Genomic DNA, 20840 nt, shown 5'->3' on the forward strand with positions numbered 1-20840 from the left:
TTTATCAAAAAAAAAATCGTTTTTCCAAATATAGTGGATTCTTAAACTGAAATAACTTAGTTTTTAACCAAGAAGATTATTTTTCTACCAATAAAGGAAAATTTTTCAATAAAATAGTTAAAATTTTTAATAAATTGTTAAATCTTTAACCATAATATTTACATTTTAAAAAAAAAGTTAATTTCGAACCAAGTCGTTTAATTTTTAACCAAATATTGAATCTTCAACCAAAGAAAAATGAATTTTTACAAATTAGGTTCATTTTCAATGAAAAATAATGAATTTTCACTAGAAGATTAATTTTCGACTCAAGATGACGAATTTTAAAGAAAATACATCATTTTCCAACCAGAAAAAATGCATTTCCAATTTAAAATATCTGTTTTCACCAAAAATGAAATAGTTACATTTTCCAATTAAAAAATTAATTTTAAAATAAATAATTGAATTTTCAACTTAAAAATATAAATTTCCACTCAAGAAACTTATTTTTCATAACAAAATAAACATTTCAACCAGTTTAATTCAACTGAAAAAGACGGATTTAAAAAAAATCGAATCCTCTATTAAAATGAACATTTTTCCATAAACAAGATCAATGTTGTATTTAAATAGTCCAATTTTCAACAAAATAAATCAATTTTCAACTAAATAGTTGAATTTTCTAACACGAAAAACGAAAATTTAAATAAAACTACGAATTATTAACAAAAAATTCTGCTATAAAGTCAAATGTTTAAGAAAACAATTGACTTTTAAATCAGAAAATAATAATTTAAAAAAAAGGTAATTTTTAATCATAAATAATGAATTTTCAGCTGAGTAGTTAAATTTCTATAACTAAACAAAAATTAATTTTTAATCAAAAATGGAGTCGCTAAATTTCCAACCAAAACTATGAATGTTCAACAGAAAAGTTATTTTTCAACCACAGTGTTGAAATTTCAATTCAAAAAATTTAATTTTTGACAAAAAAGTATATTTTTAGCCAAAAGAACGAATTTTGAATAAAAAAAGTGCCTTCAACAGCATACTTCAATTTTCAACCGAATAACTTAGATTTCAAAAAAATAGTGAAACTTTTTACAAAATAGATAAAATTTTTACAGAAAAAAGAAGAATTTTCAATCAAAAAGATTAATTTTAAATAAAAAGACGAATTTTTAATCAAATAGTTGGTTTTTCAATTTAAAGATATAAGCTCGCAATTGGAAATTGAATTCCTAAATTTTTAGTTAAAAAATAATTTTCAAAAAAAGGGAAAAACTATCAACCAGTTGAATTTAATGGAGAAAAACGACTTTTTGAAAAAATTGTTCAATTTAAAAAAAATGAATTAGCTAAATTTTCAGTTAACAAATTAGTTTTTAACCAAAGAAAAATGAATTTGCAACAAAATATTTACATTCTAAAATGAATAGTTTAATTTTTTACTAAATAGTTTAATATTTTACCAAAGAAGTTAAATTTCCAACAAAAAAGTTAATTTTCCACCAAATTGTAGAATTTCGAACGAAAATGATGAATCTTTAACGAAAAAGATTAATTTACAACCAAAAATGAAATCGTTCATTTTTCAGTTTAAAAAAATTGTTAAAAATAATCGTTTTTTAAAACATTTCAATTTAAATAAAAAGGCCAATTCTAAACAAAATTAATTAATCATCAACGAAAATCATAAAGTTTTAACAAATAAGATAAATTTCGTACCCAAGTAGACGAATTTTCAACAAAACGCATGAATTTTCAAGAAAATTGTTGAATTTTCAACTAAAAAAAAATATTTACAACCAAAAACGAATAGGTCAAATTTTCAGTTTAAAAAAATAATTTTCAACAAAAAAATGTATTCTTTTTTAAGTTGAATTCAACTAAAAAGAGAACTTTTTAACAAAATAGTTTAATCCTAAACTAAAATAATGAATTTTTAACAAACAAGATAAATTTAGTACGCGAAAAGACGAATTTTTAAGAAAATGCATAAATCTTCAACAAAATAATTTAATTTTTTGCTAAAAAAGATAAATTAACAACTAAAAATGGAATGGTTAAATTTTTAGTTTAAAAAATAATGTTAAAACAATTCATTTTTTTAACCAGCTGAATTCAACTAACAAGACAAATTTGTAACAAAATAGTTAATTCCTCAACCAAAATTATGAATTGGCAATAAAGAAGATAAATTTTTTACCCAAATAGACCAATTTTCATCAAGATACATGAATCTTCAACCAAATAATTAAAATTGTTAAATTTGCAGATCAAAAAGTTTAGTTTTCGAAAAAATGTTATTTTCAGCCAATATAGATGATTTTTTAGATAATAAAAATTAATTTACTATTAAAAATGAAATAGTTCAATTTTCAGAAAAAAAAATAATTTTTGACAAAATGATTGAACTTTTTACAAAATAGCTGAATTTTTAAACTATAAAAGAATAATTTTCAACGAGGAAGATTAATTTAAAATGAAAAGACGAATTTTTAACAAAATGTTAATTTTTTACCAAGTTGTTGAATTTTTACCAAAAATTATGAATCTTCAACCAAGAAAATTAATTTTCAAAAAAATAGTTAAGTTTTCTTAGACCAGAAAAAAAGAATTTTTAATCCAAAATGGGATCGTTAAACTTATAATTTAAAAAACTAATTTTGAAGCTTCTCAACTGAAAATCAAATACTTAAATTATACACCAAATGTTTGAATTTTCAAACAAAAATATAAATTTTTATCCAAAAATTGAATAGTTGAATTTTGAGTGAAAAAATCAATTTCCAATCAAAAGTGAAACAAATTTCTAACAAAATAGTTAAATTTTCAACATAAAAAAATGAATTTTTATCAACATAGTTAAACTTTTATCTAATTAGTTTAATTTTTGCCCCAAAAGATAAATTTTTAACAAAATAGTTGGATTTCCTACTAAATAATTAAATTTTCTTTCAAACAGTACAATTTTGTACCGAAAGAAATAAATTTCAAACTAAAAATATTACTGACTTTTTAATCAAAAATAGTGCCCCCCCCCCCCTCAAATTGGAAACTTAGTTTACAGACGGTCCCCTTTTAATTACTCTTTTGCAATTTTTATTGTAATTGTTTTATTAAAATAAGATATAAACTTTCGAAATAAAAATTTTATCATTTTTTAATCTTTATTAACATTAAAATACAAAATACAGTTCAAGTTTAAAGTAGAGGAGCCCTCCCTACAGTGGATAATAATTTATTAAAAATAATAATATCTGCAAAACAATTAGTTTAACTTAATCAATAAATAAGGGCACATAAGTATTATTAAATTTGAATTAATTATTTATATTTTATTTTTCCTCTTAATAATTGATTATCCGCTGTGGAAAAGTTTCCCTTAACTTTATTGTTATTATGATGCGGCGAATGATAATATATATTTTTTAATAATTAAACAAAAACGCACCTCTTCCTTTCCCCAACTCGTAGCGACATGAAATAATTAAAAAGTCTCAAGAAATAATACTTATATAGGCGTATTCAAATTTACCCATTTTATCACTTCATTTAAAACATTAAAAACGATTTGCAAAATTTGAAATTGAAATTGTCTTATCTTTTCTAATAATTTAAAAATGGTATTCAGAATTTCATATTTCAAAAATGTAGCAAACCTTCTATCATTAATTTTAAAGAACGCAAAATTTGAAACTTTTATTGTAAAAATTTATAAATTTTAAAATGCTTTTATCTAGAAAAAGTCTACATTTTAAGTTTTTTCAATATTTAATTTTGAAGGACCTTAGATTTAATAATATGGAATGACTGAAAAATCCAGAGAAAGAAAATTCCCGACACTGTAAAATTCCCGAATAATAGAATTTCCCAAATTATAAAATTGCCGAAATATGTACTTCCCGAATTTGAACATTTCCAAATTTAAACAAATAGAAATATTGTTTTTAATAGATATTATTTTTTATCACAATAATCAAATATTTTGTAATATTTAAAATTGTTATAAATTGTTTTTGGAATTTGAAATAAAAATAACTATAATATAAAAAGTGTATACAAAAATAAATGTTAAAATCCATGCGCATAAAGTGAAAAAATTTCAATTTCAACAATTTCAACCAACTTTGAAGGATTCAATACAGAACATTTTTATTGTTGTAAAAACAGTTTATAATTTTATGAAATTTAAAAAGTCTCAAATAATTAAATTTCCAATAGAACATTACCAAATTATAAAATATCCAAACTAGAAAATTTCTGAATATAAACCATTCAGAAAATTGTTTTTAAAACAATATTATTTCATTATTAAACATAAAAATTCCAAAGATTCTTATAAAATAAAAATAAATTACTTGATTTAAATTTTAAATAATTTGTTAAAAATTAATTGTTTGTTGAAACTTGAACCACTTTGGTAGAAAATGAAAGTATTTATTTGAAAATTAAACTATTTGTTGTAAATTCATGTTCTTTAGTTAAAAATTAATTTTTTATTTTGGTAATGTAGCTATTCTAGATTTGGTTGAAAATTTAAAATAGTTAGTTAAAAATTTGAAGAGCTTGGTTTCAAATTCACAAATTTGGTAGATGATTCATCTTTTTTATAAAAAAATAATTGTTTTATTAAAAAAACGAGCTTTTATGTCATGGTTTTAACCAGATAAATTGTATGAAACGATTTTAAGTTAATTTTTTTTGTATACTGGTATAAAATCAGTTTTTTCTTTAATATTCGTTTTTATTTCTAAATTGTGAAAAAAGTTATTTCAAGCTCTGCTGGGATTCGAACCCAAGTCTTTCAGATTGCCAGTGTAAGATTAAATTCTCAAACATTTGAATGCTTCATAAATTTTGATATTATTTATTTATTAAAAATACAATAAGGAACTATTTAGAACAAAGAAAATTTATTTTCTATGTTTAATTTTTATTTAGTTATTCTTTGAATATTTTATTAATCTATTCTTATTAAATGAATAATATGTATTTAAAAAAAATTGTTTATTTTTAATTATGAAATTTTATTTTTTGGCGGAATTAAATTATTTGGGAATTTTTAATTTTGTAATATTATAAGCTTTTGGAAATTTTATTATTCGGAAGTTTTCCAATTCGGGATTTTTATGTTTCGGGCATTTTCTATTTCGAAAATAATTTTTTTCAACTTTATTTTTCGGGATTTTCTAGTCATCCCCTAAAGTTGTTTGATTTGAAACGTTTTCAATTAAAAATCGTTCAATTTATCTAAATAATTATTGCTTTAAAATTTTGATAAATTTAATGTTTTATAATATGTTTAATGGTGCTAGTTGTTTTAATAATTTAAACTCATCCAGGATTTTATATTTTAAATAATTTGATACTTTAGTATTTAAAACCCTCGAAAAATATAATTCCTGACACTGTAAAATTCGCGAAAAAGAAAATATGCGAAAGTTGAAACTTCACGAAATCATAAAACTGCCGAAAGAATAATCCCAAAATTTGAAAAATCCCGAATAATAAAATTCCGAATAAAACAAAATTTCTTCAAAAAGTACCACCGTACCAAATACAATTTTTCAAATAAACTTTGCAGGATTCAATTTAACACTGATTTTTGTCAACATTTGAAGAAAAAAAATTTTTATTAAAAAATTCAAATTCTTAGAACTTTTTTTGTATTTCGAATTTTTTTTCTTTTTTCAAGGTTTTTGCAACGTCCCGCTTTAGAAATACATTTATTAAATGTGTATACCTGATAAAATATATTTCTTTCAAATTTTCAAAAAAAAGGTGTTTCCACATTTTTTTCCGATTTCACAAAAAGAATTTAAATTTCACCCCCAAAACTGATGAGATGGCGGGGGTGTTGTTGCCACGTGACCGAGAACCGCGTGCTCGCCAGCAGCTGTCCGAATAGCTCCTCTCCTCTCGTTTCATTCCACGAGAGGCGATCCCCGAGGAAGGTCGCGAACTTTCCGCACACACTATAAGTCATTTTTTTCAAAAAAAAAAAAAATTATTTCCGAATTTAAAATTTTCTTATCAATTCAAAATTGAAAATAAATACAACTTTCAAAATAAATTGTTTAACTTGACCTCATTTCCATTTTGGACTATTCCGAATCCTTCGTAAATTTCTAAAAGGATATCGCTTGCCCGGAAGAGAACTCATAAATACGAGAAAGGTGTTTCTATTTCGAGAATTTGGTCCATCGAATCAATATCGAGTTTCGAGTGACGAGGAAAAAAATGTTGTGGTTCATTTTTCTATCTTGTGAGATAAAAGTGATGAAAGTTGACTGAGAAAATTTAAGTTAAATTGTTATTTAATCAATTTAAAAAGAAGCAATTTAATATATTAAAAAAAGTGAGTGTGAGTGAAGAAATAACGAAGGTTTGATTATAAATTTGTAAGTAAAAGTGAAAGAAAAGTACAAAGTTTGTGAAAAGAAAATCAACTGGAAGAGGAAATAAGCTGTTTTACCAGAAGTTGAGGAATTTCACTTAGGATGGAATCCAAAAGGGAATTTTTGGCTGTGCTCTTTTTAGTTTCTTCTATTATCTTCTTACTAGGGGTAAGTTTTTTTTTTTTTTTTTTTTCGGTCGATTCTTTCGCACTAACAATTTAAAAAATCTCTTTTACAGGTCTCAGAAAAGAATATCTAATTTTGTATAATTGAAAAAATGATTATATTTTATGAAAAATATTCGAAACTTAAAATATCGTTAATTTAAAACATTTTGTTTTCAATCGAAGTATGCTTATTATAGCTTCTTACCAAATTTGAAAAAATGTTACGATTATTTAATGATAGATTTTTTTTGGACTACTGAAAAATCGCGAAAAATATTATTCTTGTTACTGTGAAATTTTCATAATATTGTTTAAAATTCTCAAAAAATAAAATTCCCAAATTACAAAATTTTCGAATTTCAACAATTACAATTTTGTTTTGATAACATTAATTAGATTGTTACAAATAAACTTACGTTGCAATTGAATTTGTTTATTTATTACAAAATTTGTTTTGTTTAAACAAAATTCCCCAATTATAAAATTTCCGAATTGGAAAATTCCCGATGGCAACCGAAAAACTCCGAAAAATAAAATTCCCAATACTGTAAGATTCCCGAAAAATAAAATATTCGAAATAGGACATTCCCGAAATTATAAAATTTTCTGAATATAAAAATTTCGAATTGGAAAATTCCCGAATAATAAAGGGGTGATTAAAAAATCACAACAATGAAATTCCCGGCACTGTAAATCCTCGAAAAATAAAATATTCGAAATAGGATATTCCCGAAATTATAAAATTTTCTGAATATAAAAATTTCGAATTGGAAAATTCCCGAATAAGAAAGGGGGGCAGAAAAATCCCGAAAAATAAAATGCCCGATTATTAAAGTTCCCGAATAATAAAATTTCCGCTTATTAAAATTATCGAATAACAAAATGCGTGAATTATGAAATTTCCGAATTCGAAAATTCCCGATGGCGACTGAAAAATTCCGGAAAATAAAATTTCCTACACAATAAAATTCCCGAAACAAAAAAATCAAAACCAAAATTTCCGGAATTATGAAATGGTCGAAATTTGAAATTCCCGATTAATAAAGGGGCGATTGAAAAATCTCAATACAATACCTGGCACTGTAAATTCACGAAAAATAAAATATTCGAAATAGGAAATTCCCGAAATTATTATATTATCTCAATATAAAAATTTCGAATTGTGAAATTCCCAAATAAGAAAATTGTAGGGTATAATCATGAAATTTAAAATTTCCGACACTGTAAAATGCCAGAAATGGAAAATTCTCGAATAATAAAATTATAAAATTTCCAGAATATAATATTCCCAAAAAAAATTGTCAAATTATAAAATGAGGCGACTGAAAAATCCCAAAATAAAAAATTCCCACACTGTACAATTCATGAAATTATATAATTTACGAAATATAAAAATCCCGGATTAGAAGTTTCCCGACAGTTTATAATATTACCGAATTTAAAAATTCCGAATTATAAAAGATCTGAACTAGAAAATTCCCATATTTAAACAATTAGAACATAGTTGTTCATTTAATATTATTTATTTGCAAAAATACAAGAATGAAATATTTTTATCAAATCTTTTAAAAATTTGTTTCAAAACTGTTTGAATTTAAAATAAAAATGTTTGAAAAAAATGTTTTGGGTAAAGTTGATTTAAAAATGTTACCAAATTCATAGAAAATTTATGCAAAAAATTTCGTTTTCGTTCGTGGCGTACATTTTTTAAAATTATCTTTTACCATTTTTTATTCAGTTATTGTGATTTTAATTCAAACAATATTTTTAAGAGCTTTAGACATTAACCAAAAATAATCTTTTTTAAGGATATATTTTTTTAATAAATGAATAATATTTATTTAAAAACAATGTGTTTTATTGTTTAAATTCAAGATTTAAATGAGAAGACTGAAAAATGACGAAATGTCAAAATCCCGAATTAAAAAATTCCCGAAAGTTTATAATATTATCAAATTTGAATTTCCGAATTTAAACAATAATTTGTTTGTAATTGTCATTTATTCATTAAAAATACGATAATGAAATATTTTTATAAAAAAAGTTATTTCTAATGTTTCTAAAATTTTTGTTTGAATATAAAATTAAAATAATTTTTTTTAAATGTCATCCAGAAATATATTTTTTCTATTATTGTTATTTTAAATTTAAATAATAATTTTAGAAACTTTAAACCTTCCAATTAATTATTACTTTAATAAAAATATTTGATTTTGGTATTTTAATAATTAAGTAACATTTGTAAAAAATGTTTTAATTCCTTAAATTCGAAAATTTTATTATTTTAACATTTTCCAATTCAAGAATTTTATTGTCGGGATTTTGTTTTTCGGAATTTTTTTTACACCTGATAAAATTTTATAATTCGGGAATTTTCTGTTTTAGACGTTTTATAATTCTTACAACTTTCTTTCAGGAATTTTCTAATTCGGCACTTTTAGTGTCCGAAATTTTATTTTTCGGGATTTGAAAATTTTAAAAATTCTAAATTCCCAACAGAAAATTGCCGATTTTGAACAATAAAAAAAATTATTTTGTAAATTATTTATTGTAAATTTATTGTTGATTTATTTATTTATTAAAAAACAATAATGAAATCTTTTTATCGGAGATAATTTTCCCAATGTTCAATGTATTTTTAAAAATTATTCTTATTTTAAATTCAAACGTTACTTTAAACAAACATTAAACATAGAAAAATTTCTTGGATTCAAAGTTGGGAGGTCTGAAAAATTGCAAAAAATAAAATTCTCGAAAAAAAGATTTGAAATATAAAATGCCGAATTTGAAAATTCTTGAATAATAAAATTCCAGGCATATTATTCATTTATTAGAAACACCATAATAATAACAATAATAAGATTTTAATTAGTGACCACTTATTTTGCTTAGGAAAAGATTCTTTAAAACTTTATCTGAATAAAATTTTAATAATATATCAATTATTGTTGAAAAAATTTTGAAAATCAATAATTGAAAGTTTAGTCGAAAAAAAAAACTATTAAATAAAGAATTTTTCAACATTTTAAATTTTTTAAATAGAAAATAATAATTTTATGCAAACAAGGAATATAATGTATAGGGAATATATTTTGAAACCTTTTTTAGGTTTCGACCAAAAAAAAAAAATTTAATAAAAAAAATATTTTCTTTCATAAAACATACTTGTAATAAATATGAGGATACGGTATATTTATTTAAATATTAAAATTTAATTTAAAAAGAAAGGGTAAAATAATGGAAAATATTAAAATTTTTATAAAACAATTTTACGACCACAAAACCGGAAGCCAGTCAAGCAAATCGGATCGTTCAATTTTAATGCTCAGTATGATTCGTCGCGGTTAATCGTGAGAAAAAGTCTATTCATGCACTTTCTTTATTTATTGCTATTTCCTCTTCATGGAAAATCCTTCCATTTAATACTAAATAAATTGTTCTAGCGGTGCTTTTTTTTAATCTACATTTTTATGCTAATTTTGATGGATTAAATAAATAAACATTTTTTTATTATAAATTTTGAGAAAGTTTTTTTTTAATTTGAAAATGATAGAAGGGCGGGATAAATTCCACAAAAAGCCGTTTTAAACCATGACAGGAAACTATAAATTTACGAGAATCGCATTCAGTACTCAATTCAGCTTTCCGGAAGAAACAAATCTTGTCTGCATTAATTTTTTACCGAAAAATACAATGCCCAATCCTGTAAAATTCCCGAAAAATAAAATATTCGAAACAGAAAATTACTAAAACTTAAAATTTTCCGATAGTGTATTCTAAGGAAAATTAGATAATAATATTTATAACAATAATATTTTTTATTTTATTTTTATAACAATTTTTTAATTATTTAGATTTGAACATTTTATAATTCGTCTATTTCGACAATTTTAAGTTCCAGAGACTGTATAAAATTGTCGAATTTTTAAATTCCCATTAATAGATAACAATTTTACAGTTGTTTACAATTGGAAATTTTTTAATTCGGACATTTTCCTATGTTAGAAATTGTATTGTGTTTGATATTTTGTAATGTCGAAAATATTATTTCAATATTGGCATGCAATAATTTTGGTGGTTTTTCACAATCCCAAATGTGGACCCTACTAAAACAAAAACTTCCAGAAAAATTTTAATTCCCGAAAGAAAAAAGGGAATTGCCGAAATAACAAAAATATTCAAGAGCTTTATTCTGTTGGAATAATTTATTTTATTTTATATGGGATTATTTATTATTGCTTAATTTTATTTTATTTTTTTGGGGAATAAACATTATCAGTACTTTTATTTTCTTTCGGGAATTTATATTTTTTGAAAAATTGTTGTTTCAGTAATTATTATAATCATCCCGTTATATGAACATATTATTAATTTAATTATTTATTCATTATGACCACAATTTTTTAATAATTTTGTCAAATTTTCAAAATCTTGAATGTGGAAAAATACCAAAAAAATAATTGTCGAAAGAGAAATTTCCCAGAATATTTAAAACTCAAAATCTTGAAATTACCGAAAATAATAAATGACCGAATTTTCAATATTTTGACTATGGTAAATTGTCAAAATTTCCAAATTCCATAAAATAGTAAATTTACAAATGTCTGCACAAAAAAAGTTAAAATTTTTTCTATGGGATACACTAATAAAATAGTTACAGAAACTTTTGTGAAGATTAAAATTTCCAAAAATTCAAATTTCCAGAAAGAAAATCAAACTGTCGAAAGTGTTTATTCCCACAATTTGAAAAACCCAAATTTAAATATTACCAAAAATAGTTCATTCACAAAATTAGTAAATTTCTGAATTTTAAAATTTCACTTTTACCCGGAATTTGAAATTTTGGTAATTAACTATTTTCGGAAATTAGAAATTTCGGGTATTAAAATTTCGGGAATGAAAACTTTCAGTAGTTTTATGTTCTTTCGGGAAATTTTATTATTCCGAAAATTTATGTTCCGATAACTATTTTTTCAGTCTTTTTCACATTCGCAATTTTGATATTTGGGCAAAATTATGTCAGCTCTTTCCTGTAGAAAACACTTTAATTTTATATAAATTATTTATTCTCAAAACTATTAAATATAACATTTTTTTCGTTAATATAAAAATTCGGAAATTTACCATTTTTGAGAATTTGATAATATCGGGAATTTGAAAATAACATTTTTAGTACTTTTGGGAATTTGAAATTTAGGGAATTTTCATTTTTAAGACAATTTCTGTTGTGGTAATTACTAGTTACTTTTTCGGTAAATCTCCAAATTCGGGAATTAAAAATTGTCCGAAATTTTTTATTTTAAGGAATTTCAGTTTATGGAATTTTTCAGTCGTCCAAAAATAAAAATTCAATTCGAAAAATATTTTTATATCTTTTACCCGGCAAAAAGGAAAACAATATAATTGGAAGGGAAAAGGAATATCGTAAATCGAGATACGATCATTTCACATGCTACTTTCTGCTAACGAGAAAAATAAAGTAAGAAGGGAATAAAAAATACAAAAAATAAAATAAAATAATAAGGTTGAATTGGAAGAAACGAGAACGCGAAAAAAAGTAAAGGGAATGATCGTGGGGGTTGAACCGGAAAGATCAGTGTTGGTCAAAAGTCTAGGCTAATAATGCCTAGAAGTCGTGGGAGCGACGCGAAGGTCCGCTCTTTGTTGCCAAATGGCCCTTTATTCTCCACACATTAGCAAAAATAAATATATGTGAGAATCAGGCCCAAACCCATTCCCGCGAACTACATTGAGCCATCAGAGAAAATTTATTGTTCCTCTTAAGTGATTTATACAATTTTAATTAGTTATCAGGAGAAAGTACACTTCTACAATTACAGTTTTTAACCTACTAGTCTAAGAGCAAAATGGTTTTAACTTTAGTCCTTAGAATCAAAAAAATCTAACACCGCTGAGATTCGAACCCTAATCGTCAGATGCGAATCCCAGCGGAACTAGAAAGGAATTTTTCCAAACTGGAATTCTTTTGAGATTTAAATTCTTTGAGTTTAGAGGGCTTAAGATTAGAATTATTTAAATTAGGGGATGCTTTTAAACTATAAATCTTCAAACATTAAATAGTTTCACATTTTAAATGTTTGGTCTGCCAAATGGTTCTTTATTTTCCAATTAATAACAATAAATATATGTAAAATCATACCCAAACACATTTCCGCGAACGACATGGAGTCATCAAGAAAATTTATTTATTGTTCCTTTTCAGCAAGTTATAAAATTTGAATCATTTATCAGAAGAAAGTGCACTTTTACAATTACAGTTTTTTATTTACTAGTCTCGAACCAAAATTGTTTTTGTTTTAATCTTTGGGTATGAAAAAAAAATTATCTCTAGCTTCGTTGGGATTCGAACCCAGGTCTTCAGATTTGAATCCCAGCGGAGCTAGAAAATAACTTTTCCCAAACTGAAATTCTTTTCAGATTTGAATTGGGTCATTATAAACTAAAAATGTATTCATATATAAAATTAGATCAAATTCTCGCCAACTTTATTTGTTGAAATGAAAAAGTTGCAAAATCGGATTTTTTAAATTAATAAAAAAAAAGTGAAAAATATAACGAAAGCGTCTCTAATGACTTCCGATCGAGAAAACTTGAGACTTTTCACTTTTCGTATTTCCATCGGATTTTCTGATTTTCTCGACATCCTCAGGCCGACTCGACACTCATTGAAGATTGAAATCCCTCGTTAACGACTTTCAGATTAACTCACACACTTAAAACACGGAAGAATTGCAGATTTTGTTCGTCAAAGGGAATGAAAAATACGCAACTCAAAGGAACTTTACTTTCACATCATTATAAAAATCTGATTTAAAAAACACCCCCTCCTCCCACAACCATTTCGAAGAAAAATTTGTCTTCGATTTTATTTGGTAAATAATTATTTATACGAGATAAATTTTGAACCAAATAGTTCAATAGTTTTATACTCAAAAATATCAATTTTCTACTAAAAAAAAAATAATTTTAAATCGAAAATGGAATAGTTAAATTTTCATTAAAAAAGAAATTTGAACGAAAAATATGAGTTTTCAGCATATAAATTTATTTTTAATAAAATAGTTGAAACACCTACCAAAAAAGATTGAGTTTTAACCAAGCAATTTTTTTAACCAATAGGATGAATCTTCAACCACAAATTTCCATTTGAACCAAAATTATGAATTTTTAACAAACAAATGTATTTCAACCACTTTGTTGAATTTTTTAGTCAAAAAGACTGATTTTTAAAACATGAATTTTGAACTTGAAAATATATGAATTTTTAATAAAAAATTAATTTTTGATCCGAAGGTTGAATTTATAACTATAGTTATGAATCTTCAACCAACGAAAAATTAATTTTTTACAAAGTAGTTCTACTTCAAACCAAACAGTCGATTTTGCAACAAAAAAATTAATTCTTAACAAAACATTTAATAGTTAATATTTCAACAGAAAACTATTATTTTTTAAATAAAAAACAGTTTAATTCAACCAAAAAAACGATTTTATAACCAAATAATAAATTTTTCAACTAAAATGATAAATTTTCAACGAGAAAAGATCAATTTTCAATTTAATATATGAATATTCAACCAAAAATTGACTGATTTCTTTTCAATAAAGAAAATGAACTTTTAAACCGCAAAAAAAAATTTCAACAAAATAATTAAATTTTCAAGAACAAAAAACAAATTAACAACAAAATTGTTCAATTATTAACTAGAGAGATGAATATTTAACTAAAATGATGAATCATGAAAGAAAAAATAATTCTCGAGAAAAGAATTCAATATTCATCTAAAAAGTTTATTTTTTAACAAGAGAGATTAATTTTTTTTACAAAAAAAAAATTAATTATCAAACCAAAATGGAATAGGTAAGTTTTTTTTCAAAACAGCCTTTTCAATAAAAAATAAAGCGAATTTTTAATAAAATAGTTAAATCTTCTATTAAAAGTAAAAACTATTTTCAAACATATAGTTTAATTTTCAGTTCATAAATATGAATTTTCAACCAAATAATAGTTTAATTTTTTAACTAGAAAATGTCAAGTTTCGACCAAAAACGAAATAATTAAATTTGCAGTTTAAAAAAGTTGATTTATATGAGGAAAACACAAAATTGTTGAATTTGCAACCTGAAAATATAAATTGTTAACAACAACATTAATCTTCAAACAAATATTTTGTTTCTTAACTCAAAAATATCAATTGCTAACTAACTTTATTTTAAAAAATAAATTTTCTATCGGAAGCTATATAATTCTAACAACATTTTTATATTTTCAGATTGATTTTCAAAACCAAAAATACTTTAATTTTCTAAAAAAAAGTTACAATCTTCTGCAAAACAGTTGAATTTTTAAACAAATTTTTTTATTAAAACTAAAATCGATCAATTTTGATTCAAAAATAAAATTAGTTTCTATTAATTTTGTTCAATTTTGAACAAATTAGTTGAACTTTCAATGAAGAAGATTAATTTTGTATACAAAAAAAAAAGAAATTACAACAGAACACTTGTAAAATTGCAAAGTACTTACCTAAACAGTTGTTTATAAACTTTTTTTTTGCCCCACTGAGCATTTCACTGAGAAAAAAAAATTATTTCAGACTTATTCCTATTTTTAATTAAAAGAATACTACATTAAATAATATTTCTAATGAAACTACGATTTTTATTTAAAAAATCATCCCCTTAATTAATGAAAGTGCAATAGAAAGGATTGTCTGAATCAATATTCCGTGAAATTTATTATAAATAGGGCGCTGAGAGTTCGTTATTACTTTAAAAATCATATTAAAAAAATGGAAGCTTTGAAATTATAATTATCTCAATTTAGCTGGCAACGTTGAGTGCAGGCAGCTGCAGTATTTTGCGTATTTTACCCTTTGCCTGGAACTTCCTATCGGAAGTCGAATTGAAAAAATGTGTGTAAACCAGTGTAGCGTGACCTTCCGACCTGTGCAAGTGAAGGTATTCCGGAATACGTTACCACTTGCTACCCCTCGTCACTGAAAGGATATTCTAGTAATTATAAAAATAAACAGAGCGCACTCATTAAAAAACTGAAAAACCTCAAAAGTACACAATATTGCGTCAATATTGCTTCAATGATGCTGCAATGCTGATGCAATGATGATGCAATGTTGATGCAATTTTTGTGCAATTTTAATGCAATGTTGCAGCAATGTTATCGAAATTTTGGTGTAATGATGTTGCAATGTTGATGCAATGTTGATGCAATGTTGACACAATGTTGATGCAATGTTGACACAATGTTGATTTAATGTTGATTCAACGTTTATAAATTGTTGATTTAATATTGTATCAATGCCATCTCAATGTTGAATTCGACATTGTTGCAATGTTTCAGTCGTGTTAGTACAATGTTGATGCAATATCGATGCAACGTCCATGCTATATCCCTAAAATGCAATTTTGATGAACGTTGGTATAATGTTATTGCATTGTTACTGTGATGTTACCGAAATTTTGATGTAATGCTGCTGCAAGGTTGATACAATGTTAATTCAATACTGATTAAATGTTGATTCAATGTTTATGAATTGTTGATGCAATATTATATAAATGTTATCGCGATGTTGAATTTAAGATTGTTACAATGCTTCAGCAGTGTTGTAGCAATGCTGATGCAATATCGATGCAAATTTAATGCAATTTCGCTGAAATGCAATGTTGGTGCAATGTTAATGCAATTTCGCTGAAATTATACTGTAATGTTGCTGCAATGTTGAAGCAATGTTAGTGCAATGTTGCTGTAATTTTATCGAAATTTTGATGTAATGCTGCTTCAATTTTGCTGCAATTTTGATGAAATGTTGATTCAATGTTTATAAATTGTTGATGTAATATTGTATCAATGTTATCTCAATGTTGAATTTAACATTGTTGTCATGTTTCAGCAGTTTTAGTACAATGTTGATGCAATATAGATGCAACGTTCATGCAATATCCCTAAAATGCAATGTTGATGCAACGTTAGTGTAATGTTATTGCATTGTTGCTGTAATGCTACCGAAATTGTGATGTGATTCTGCTGCAATGTTGATGCAATTTTGATTCAATACTGATTCAATGTTGATTCAATGTTTATGAATTGTTGATGCAATATTAATCAATGTTATCGCGATGTTAAATTTAACATTGTTGCAATGTTTCAGCAGTATTGGTGCAATGTTGATGCAATATCGATGCAAAGTTAATGAAATTTCGCTAAAAATCAATGTTGGTTCAATGTTAACGCAATGTCTTTGAAATTTTACCGAAATTATACTGTAATGTTGCTGCAATGTTGATGCAATGTTAGTGCAATGTGAATGCAATGTGGCTTTAATGTTACCGAAGTTTTGATGTAATGTTGTTGAAATGTTGATGCAATGTCGCTAAAATGTTACCGAAATTTTGCTGTGATGTTGCTGCAATGTCGGTGCAAAGTTACTGTAACGTTGGTGCAATTTTAATGCAATGTTGCTCTAATGTTACCGAAATTTTGATATAATGTTGCTGCAATGTTGAATGTAATAGTGATGCAATGTTAAGTTCAATGTTAAATGCTATACTGGTGCAATGTTGCTACAATATTGATGCAATTTTGCTGAAATTTTGCTTTTATATTACTGAAATATTGAATGCAATGTTTAATGTTATAGTAATGCAAGATTAATGCAAGGCAGACGCAATTTTACCGCAGTATATAGTTAAATTTCCTTCTAAAATATTTGAATTTTGGACAAAAAAAAAGACTTTTTTAAAAACTGTTCAATTTCCTACAAATTAGAATAATTTTTCACGAAATAGTTGAATTTTCAACAAAAACTAATCATATTCAACAGCAAAAGATGAATTTTTAACAAAAATAGAATAATTTAATTTTCAGTTAGGAAAATTAATTTTTAAAAACCAGGCAAATTTTAAACAAAATAGTTGAAAACTATTTGGATTGCCTATGTAAATTGCTCCGAATGATCTGGATTATTTCGGGTAACAAGTGAATAACTCCACATCAGAACTAAATTGCTGTAGATTAAAAGTGGATTAAAAGTGGATTAAAAGCAGGTAACTCGGTGTAAATTGAGTTTCTCGAGATTACAAGTGGATTTTTCTGGATTACAACTGCACTACTAGCTAATATATCTGGATTACAGGTGGATTAAGGTAGATTACAGATGGATTACTCTGAATTACTTAAGTTACTACTGATTACAATTGGATTAAGTCGAATTAGAACTGCATTAAGCCCTATTAGAACTGGATTACAATCCGTCTACAATGGATTACAAGTGGATTATTCTGAATTATCATAAGTCAATAACGCCGGATTACAAATGGATAACTTGTGTTAAAGCTACATTACTCAAAATTATAACGGGATTACAAGTATATTACCTTGGATTTCAAGTGGATTTTAACGTATTAGAACTGTAATCCTCTATATTAAAACTTAATCACAAGTAGATTACGATGCATAGTAAGTGAATTATACAGAATAAGATCTGTATTAATCCACATTAGAACTGGATTACAAGTGGATTCCGTCGCATTATAACTGTATTACTTCATATTATATCTGGATAACAAGTGGATTACTGCAGATTTCAAATCGATCACCTCGGGCTGGAACAAATGTATTACTTTCTATTATAAGTGGATTACAAGTGGATTATACTGCATTCGAACCGTATTACTAAATCTTATAACTTTATTACACATCGGTTACGACGTATAACAAGTGCATTACTCCGAATTACTTAAATGGCCTCTGATTGCAAGGTGATTACGATAGATTAGAATTGTATTCCTGCATATTATAACTGGATTACAAATTGATAACGCCGAATTTAAACCTTATTATTTTATATGATAGCTGGATTACAAACGGATTACGAAGTATTACAAGAAAATTACGATGCATCACAAGTGGATTACGGCGGGTTACAAGTAGATTGCTCCGAATTATTTGAATTACCCCAGAATACAAATTGATTACGCCGAATGAGAACTGTAAAGTGGATTACGCTGAACTATAAATGTATTACTGCATATTATAACTGGTGTACAAGTGGATTACGTCTCATTTTAACCGTATTACTCCATATTATCACTGGATTACAAGTGGATTACGAAGCACTTCAAGTAGATTACGATGATAAACTGGAACTGTATTACTCTATTGCAGAAGTGGATTACAACTGGATTTTTCAAATTTCAAGTGGATTACCTCGCATTATAACCTTTTAACTGTATTGCAAGTGGATTACTCTGAATTACTTGCATTAACCCAAGTTAAAAATGGATTGAGCTGGATTAAAACTGTATTAAAACTGTATTAAAACTGTATTACTCCATATTAGAACTGGATTTTAAGAGGATTGTGCCTAATTTGGAATCTCACTGCTTAATTTCAGAAATGGATTACAAGTGGATTACAACGCATTTTAAATTTATTACTTCGCATTAGAACTGTATTACTCCATATTATAAGTGGCTTACAAGTGAATTATCCCGCATTAGAACCGTATTACCTAATCTCATAAATGTATTACAAGTGGGTTACAATATATCACATGTGGGTTTCTGTGAATTACCTGAATTAATCTGGATTAAAAGTGGATTAATCTAAATGTAAACTTATTACTTCACTATATAACTAGATTACAAGTAGATTAAAACAAATACCTTTAATTAAGCATATCAAAAGTGGATTATCCTGGATTAAAACTTATAACTCCATGTTCTTGATGAAATAAAAGTGGATTACAAAAAATTACCCCAGATTAAATGTCGATTACGCTGGATTGAAACATTTCTTCAGAATAGAACTGGATTCCAAGTGGATTACAGTAAATTACTTAAATTACACCAAATTAAAAGTGGATTACTCTGGATTAAAACTTATTACTTCATAGTCTTGATGAATAAAAAGTGGATTACAAAAATTACTAAAATTACCCCAGGTTAAATGTGGATTACGCTTGATTAAAACGTATTTCTCCATAATAGAACTGGATTACAAGTGGATTAAAACAAATTACCTTAATTACGCCTTATTAAAAGTGGATAACTCTAGATTAAAATTTATTACTCCATATTATAACTGGATTACAAGTGGATTAAAACAAATTGATGTATTTACGCCATATTAAAAGTGGATGACTCTGGATCAAAACTTATTACCCTATAGTTTTGATGAATTAAAATTTGAATACGAAAAATTACTAAAATTACGCCATATTAAAAGTGGATTCATCTGGATTAAAACTTATTACTCCATATTATAACTGCATTAAAAGTGGATTAAAACAAATTACTTTAATTCCGCCATATTAAATGTGGATTACTGTGGATTAAAACTTATTACTTCATAGTTTTGATGAATTAAAAGTGGATTACGAAAAATTACTTAAATTACGCCAGATTAAATGTGGATTACCCTGGATTAAAACATATTTCTTTGTAATAGAACTGGATATCAAGTGGATTAGAGTAAATTACTTTAATTAGACCAAATTAAAAGTGGATTACTATGGATCAAAACTTATTACTCCATATTATAACTGGATTAAAAGTGGATTATTACAAATTATATAAATTACGCCAGATTAAAAGTGGATTACTCCGATCAGACTAAATTATCCTAATTACACCGGATTACCAATTCTGATAACTGGCGAGATTGTTTACGCAATTTTCTTTTAGATAAGAGAATCCTATTTTTTAAATAAATACTTTTGTTACTACAGTTTTTTTATATTTTGTTGCATGCAAAATTAGAACTAACAATTAAAACTACATAAAATTTTTTAAATATTTTCGTGTAGCAAATAGAGCGAAAGAAACGAGAACAAATATGTGAAAACAGTCGCAATGACAAAGTGTCAATGGACTGATAACAAAAAAGCAATAGTACTATAGGAGACAGTAGTCCCAATTACCATTTCCGTTTTATCAACGTCGGAAGTTCCAATTCAGATACGTCATCGTATTTATTGGTGCCCTCATCACTTTTATACTCGATTTCATATAAAACTCAATACCTCGTTTACTTTTTGGAAAAAAATTACTTTTGTTCAAAAAAATAAAAAAATGTTTAAAAAATGAAAATTTTCAGCAAAAAAAATTCAAAAATAATAATCATATTTTTAAATACTTTTTTATGCAAAAGAGAGCCTCTACATATTACGTCACGCTATTTTCAGTGATTTTTGACTCACCCCTCCCTATTGTGTCAATTTGTGACATTTAGGTACCCCCCCCCCCC

General features: G+C 25.3%; 1 protein-coding gene across 1 annotated transcript in view; it reads left to right on the plus strand.

Moving 5' to 3' along the window:
* Nucleotides 1-6009: 6009 nt before the first annotated feature.
* LOC117173313 (tumor necrosis factor receptor superfamily member 10B-like) overlaps nucleotides 6010-20840 on the plus strand; it is a 34735-nt gene continuing 19904 nt past the window's right edge. Inside the window, exon 1 of the mRNA XM_033361805.1 lies at nucleotides 6010-6554. Within this exon, the coding sequence (XP_033217696.1) occupies nucleotides 6489-6554 (66 nt within the window). The 5' untranslated portion in view covers nucleotides 6010-6488. The remainder of the gene's footprint in view (nucleotides 6555-20840) is intronic.

Source organism: Belonocnema kinseyi, chromosome 5 (genome assembly GCF_010883055.1).
Source record: "Belonocnema kinseyi isolate 2016_QV_RU_SX_M_011 chromosome 5, B_treatae_v1, whole genome shotgun sequence".
In the NCBI taxonomy this organism is placed as follows: Eukaryota; Metazoa; Arthropoda; class Insecta; order Hymenoptera; family Cynipidae; genus Belonocnema; species Belonocnema kinseyi.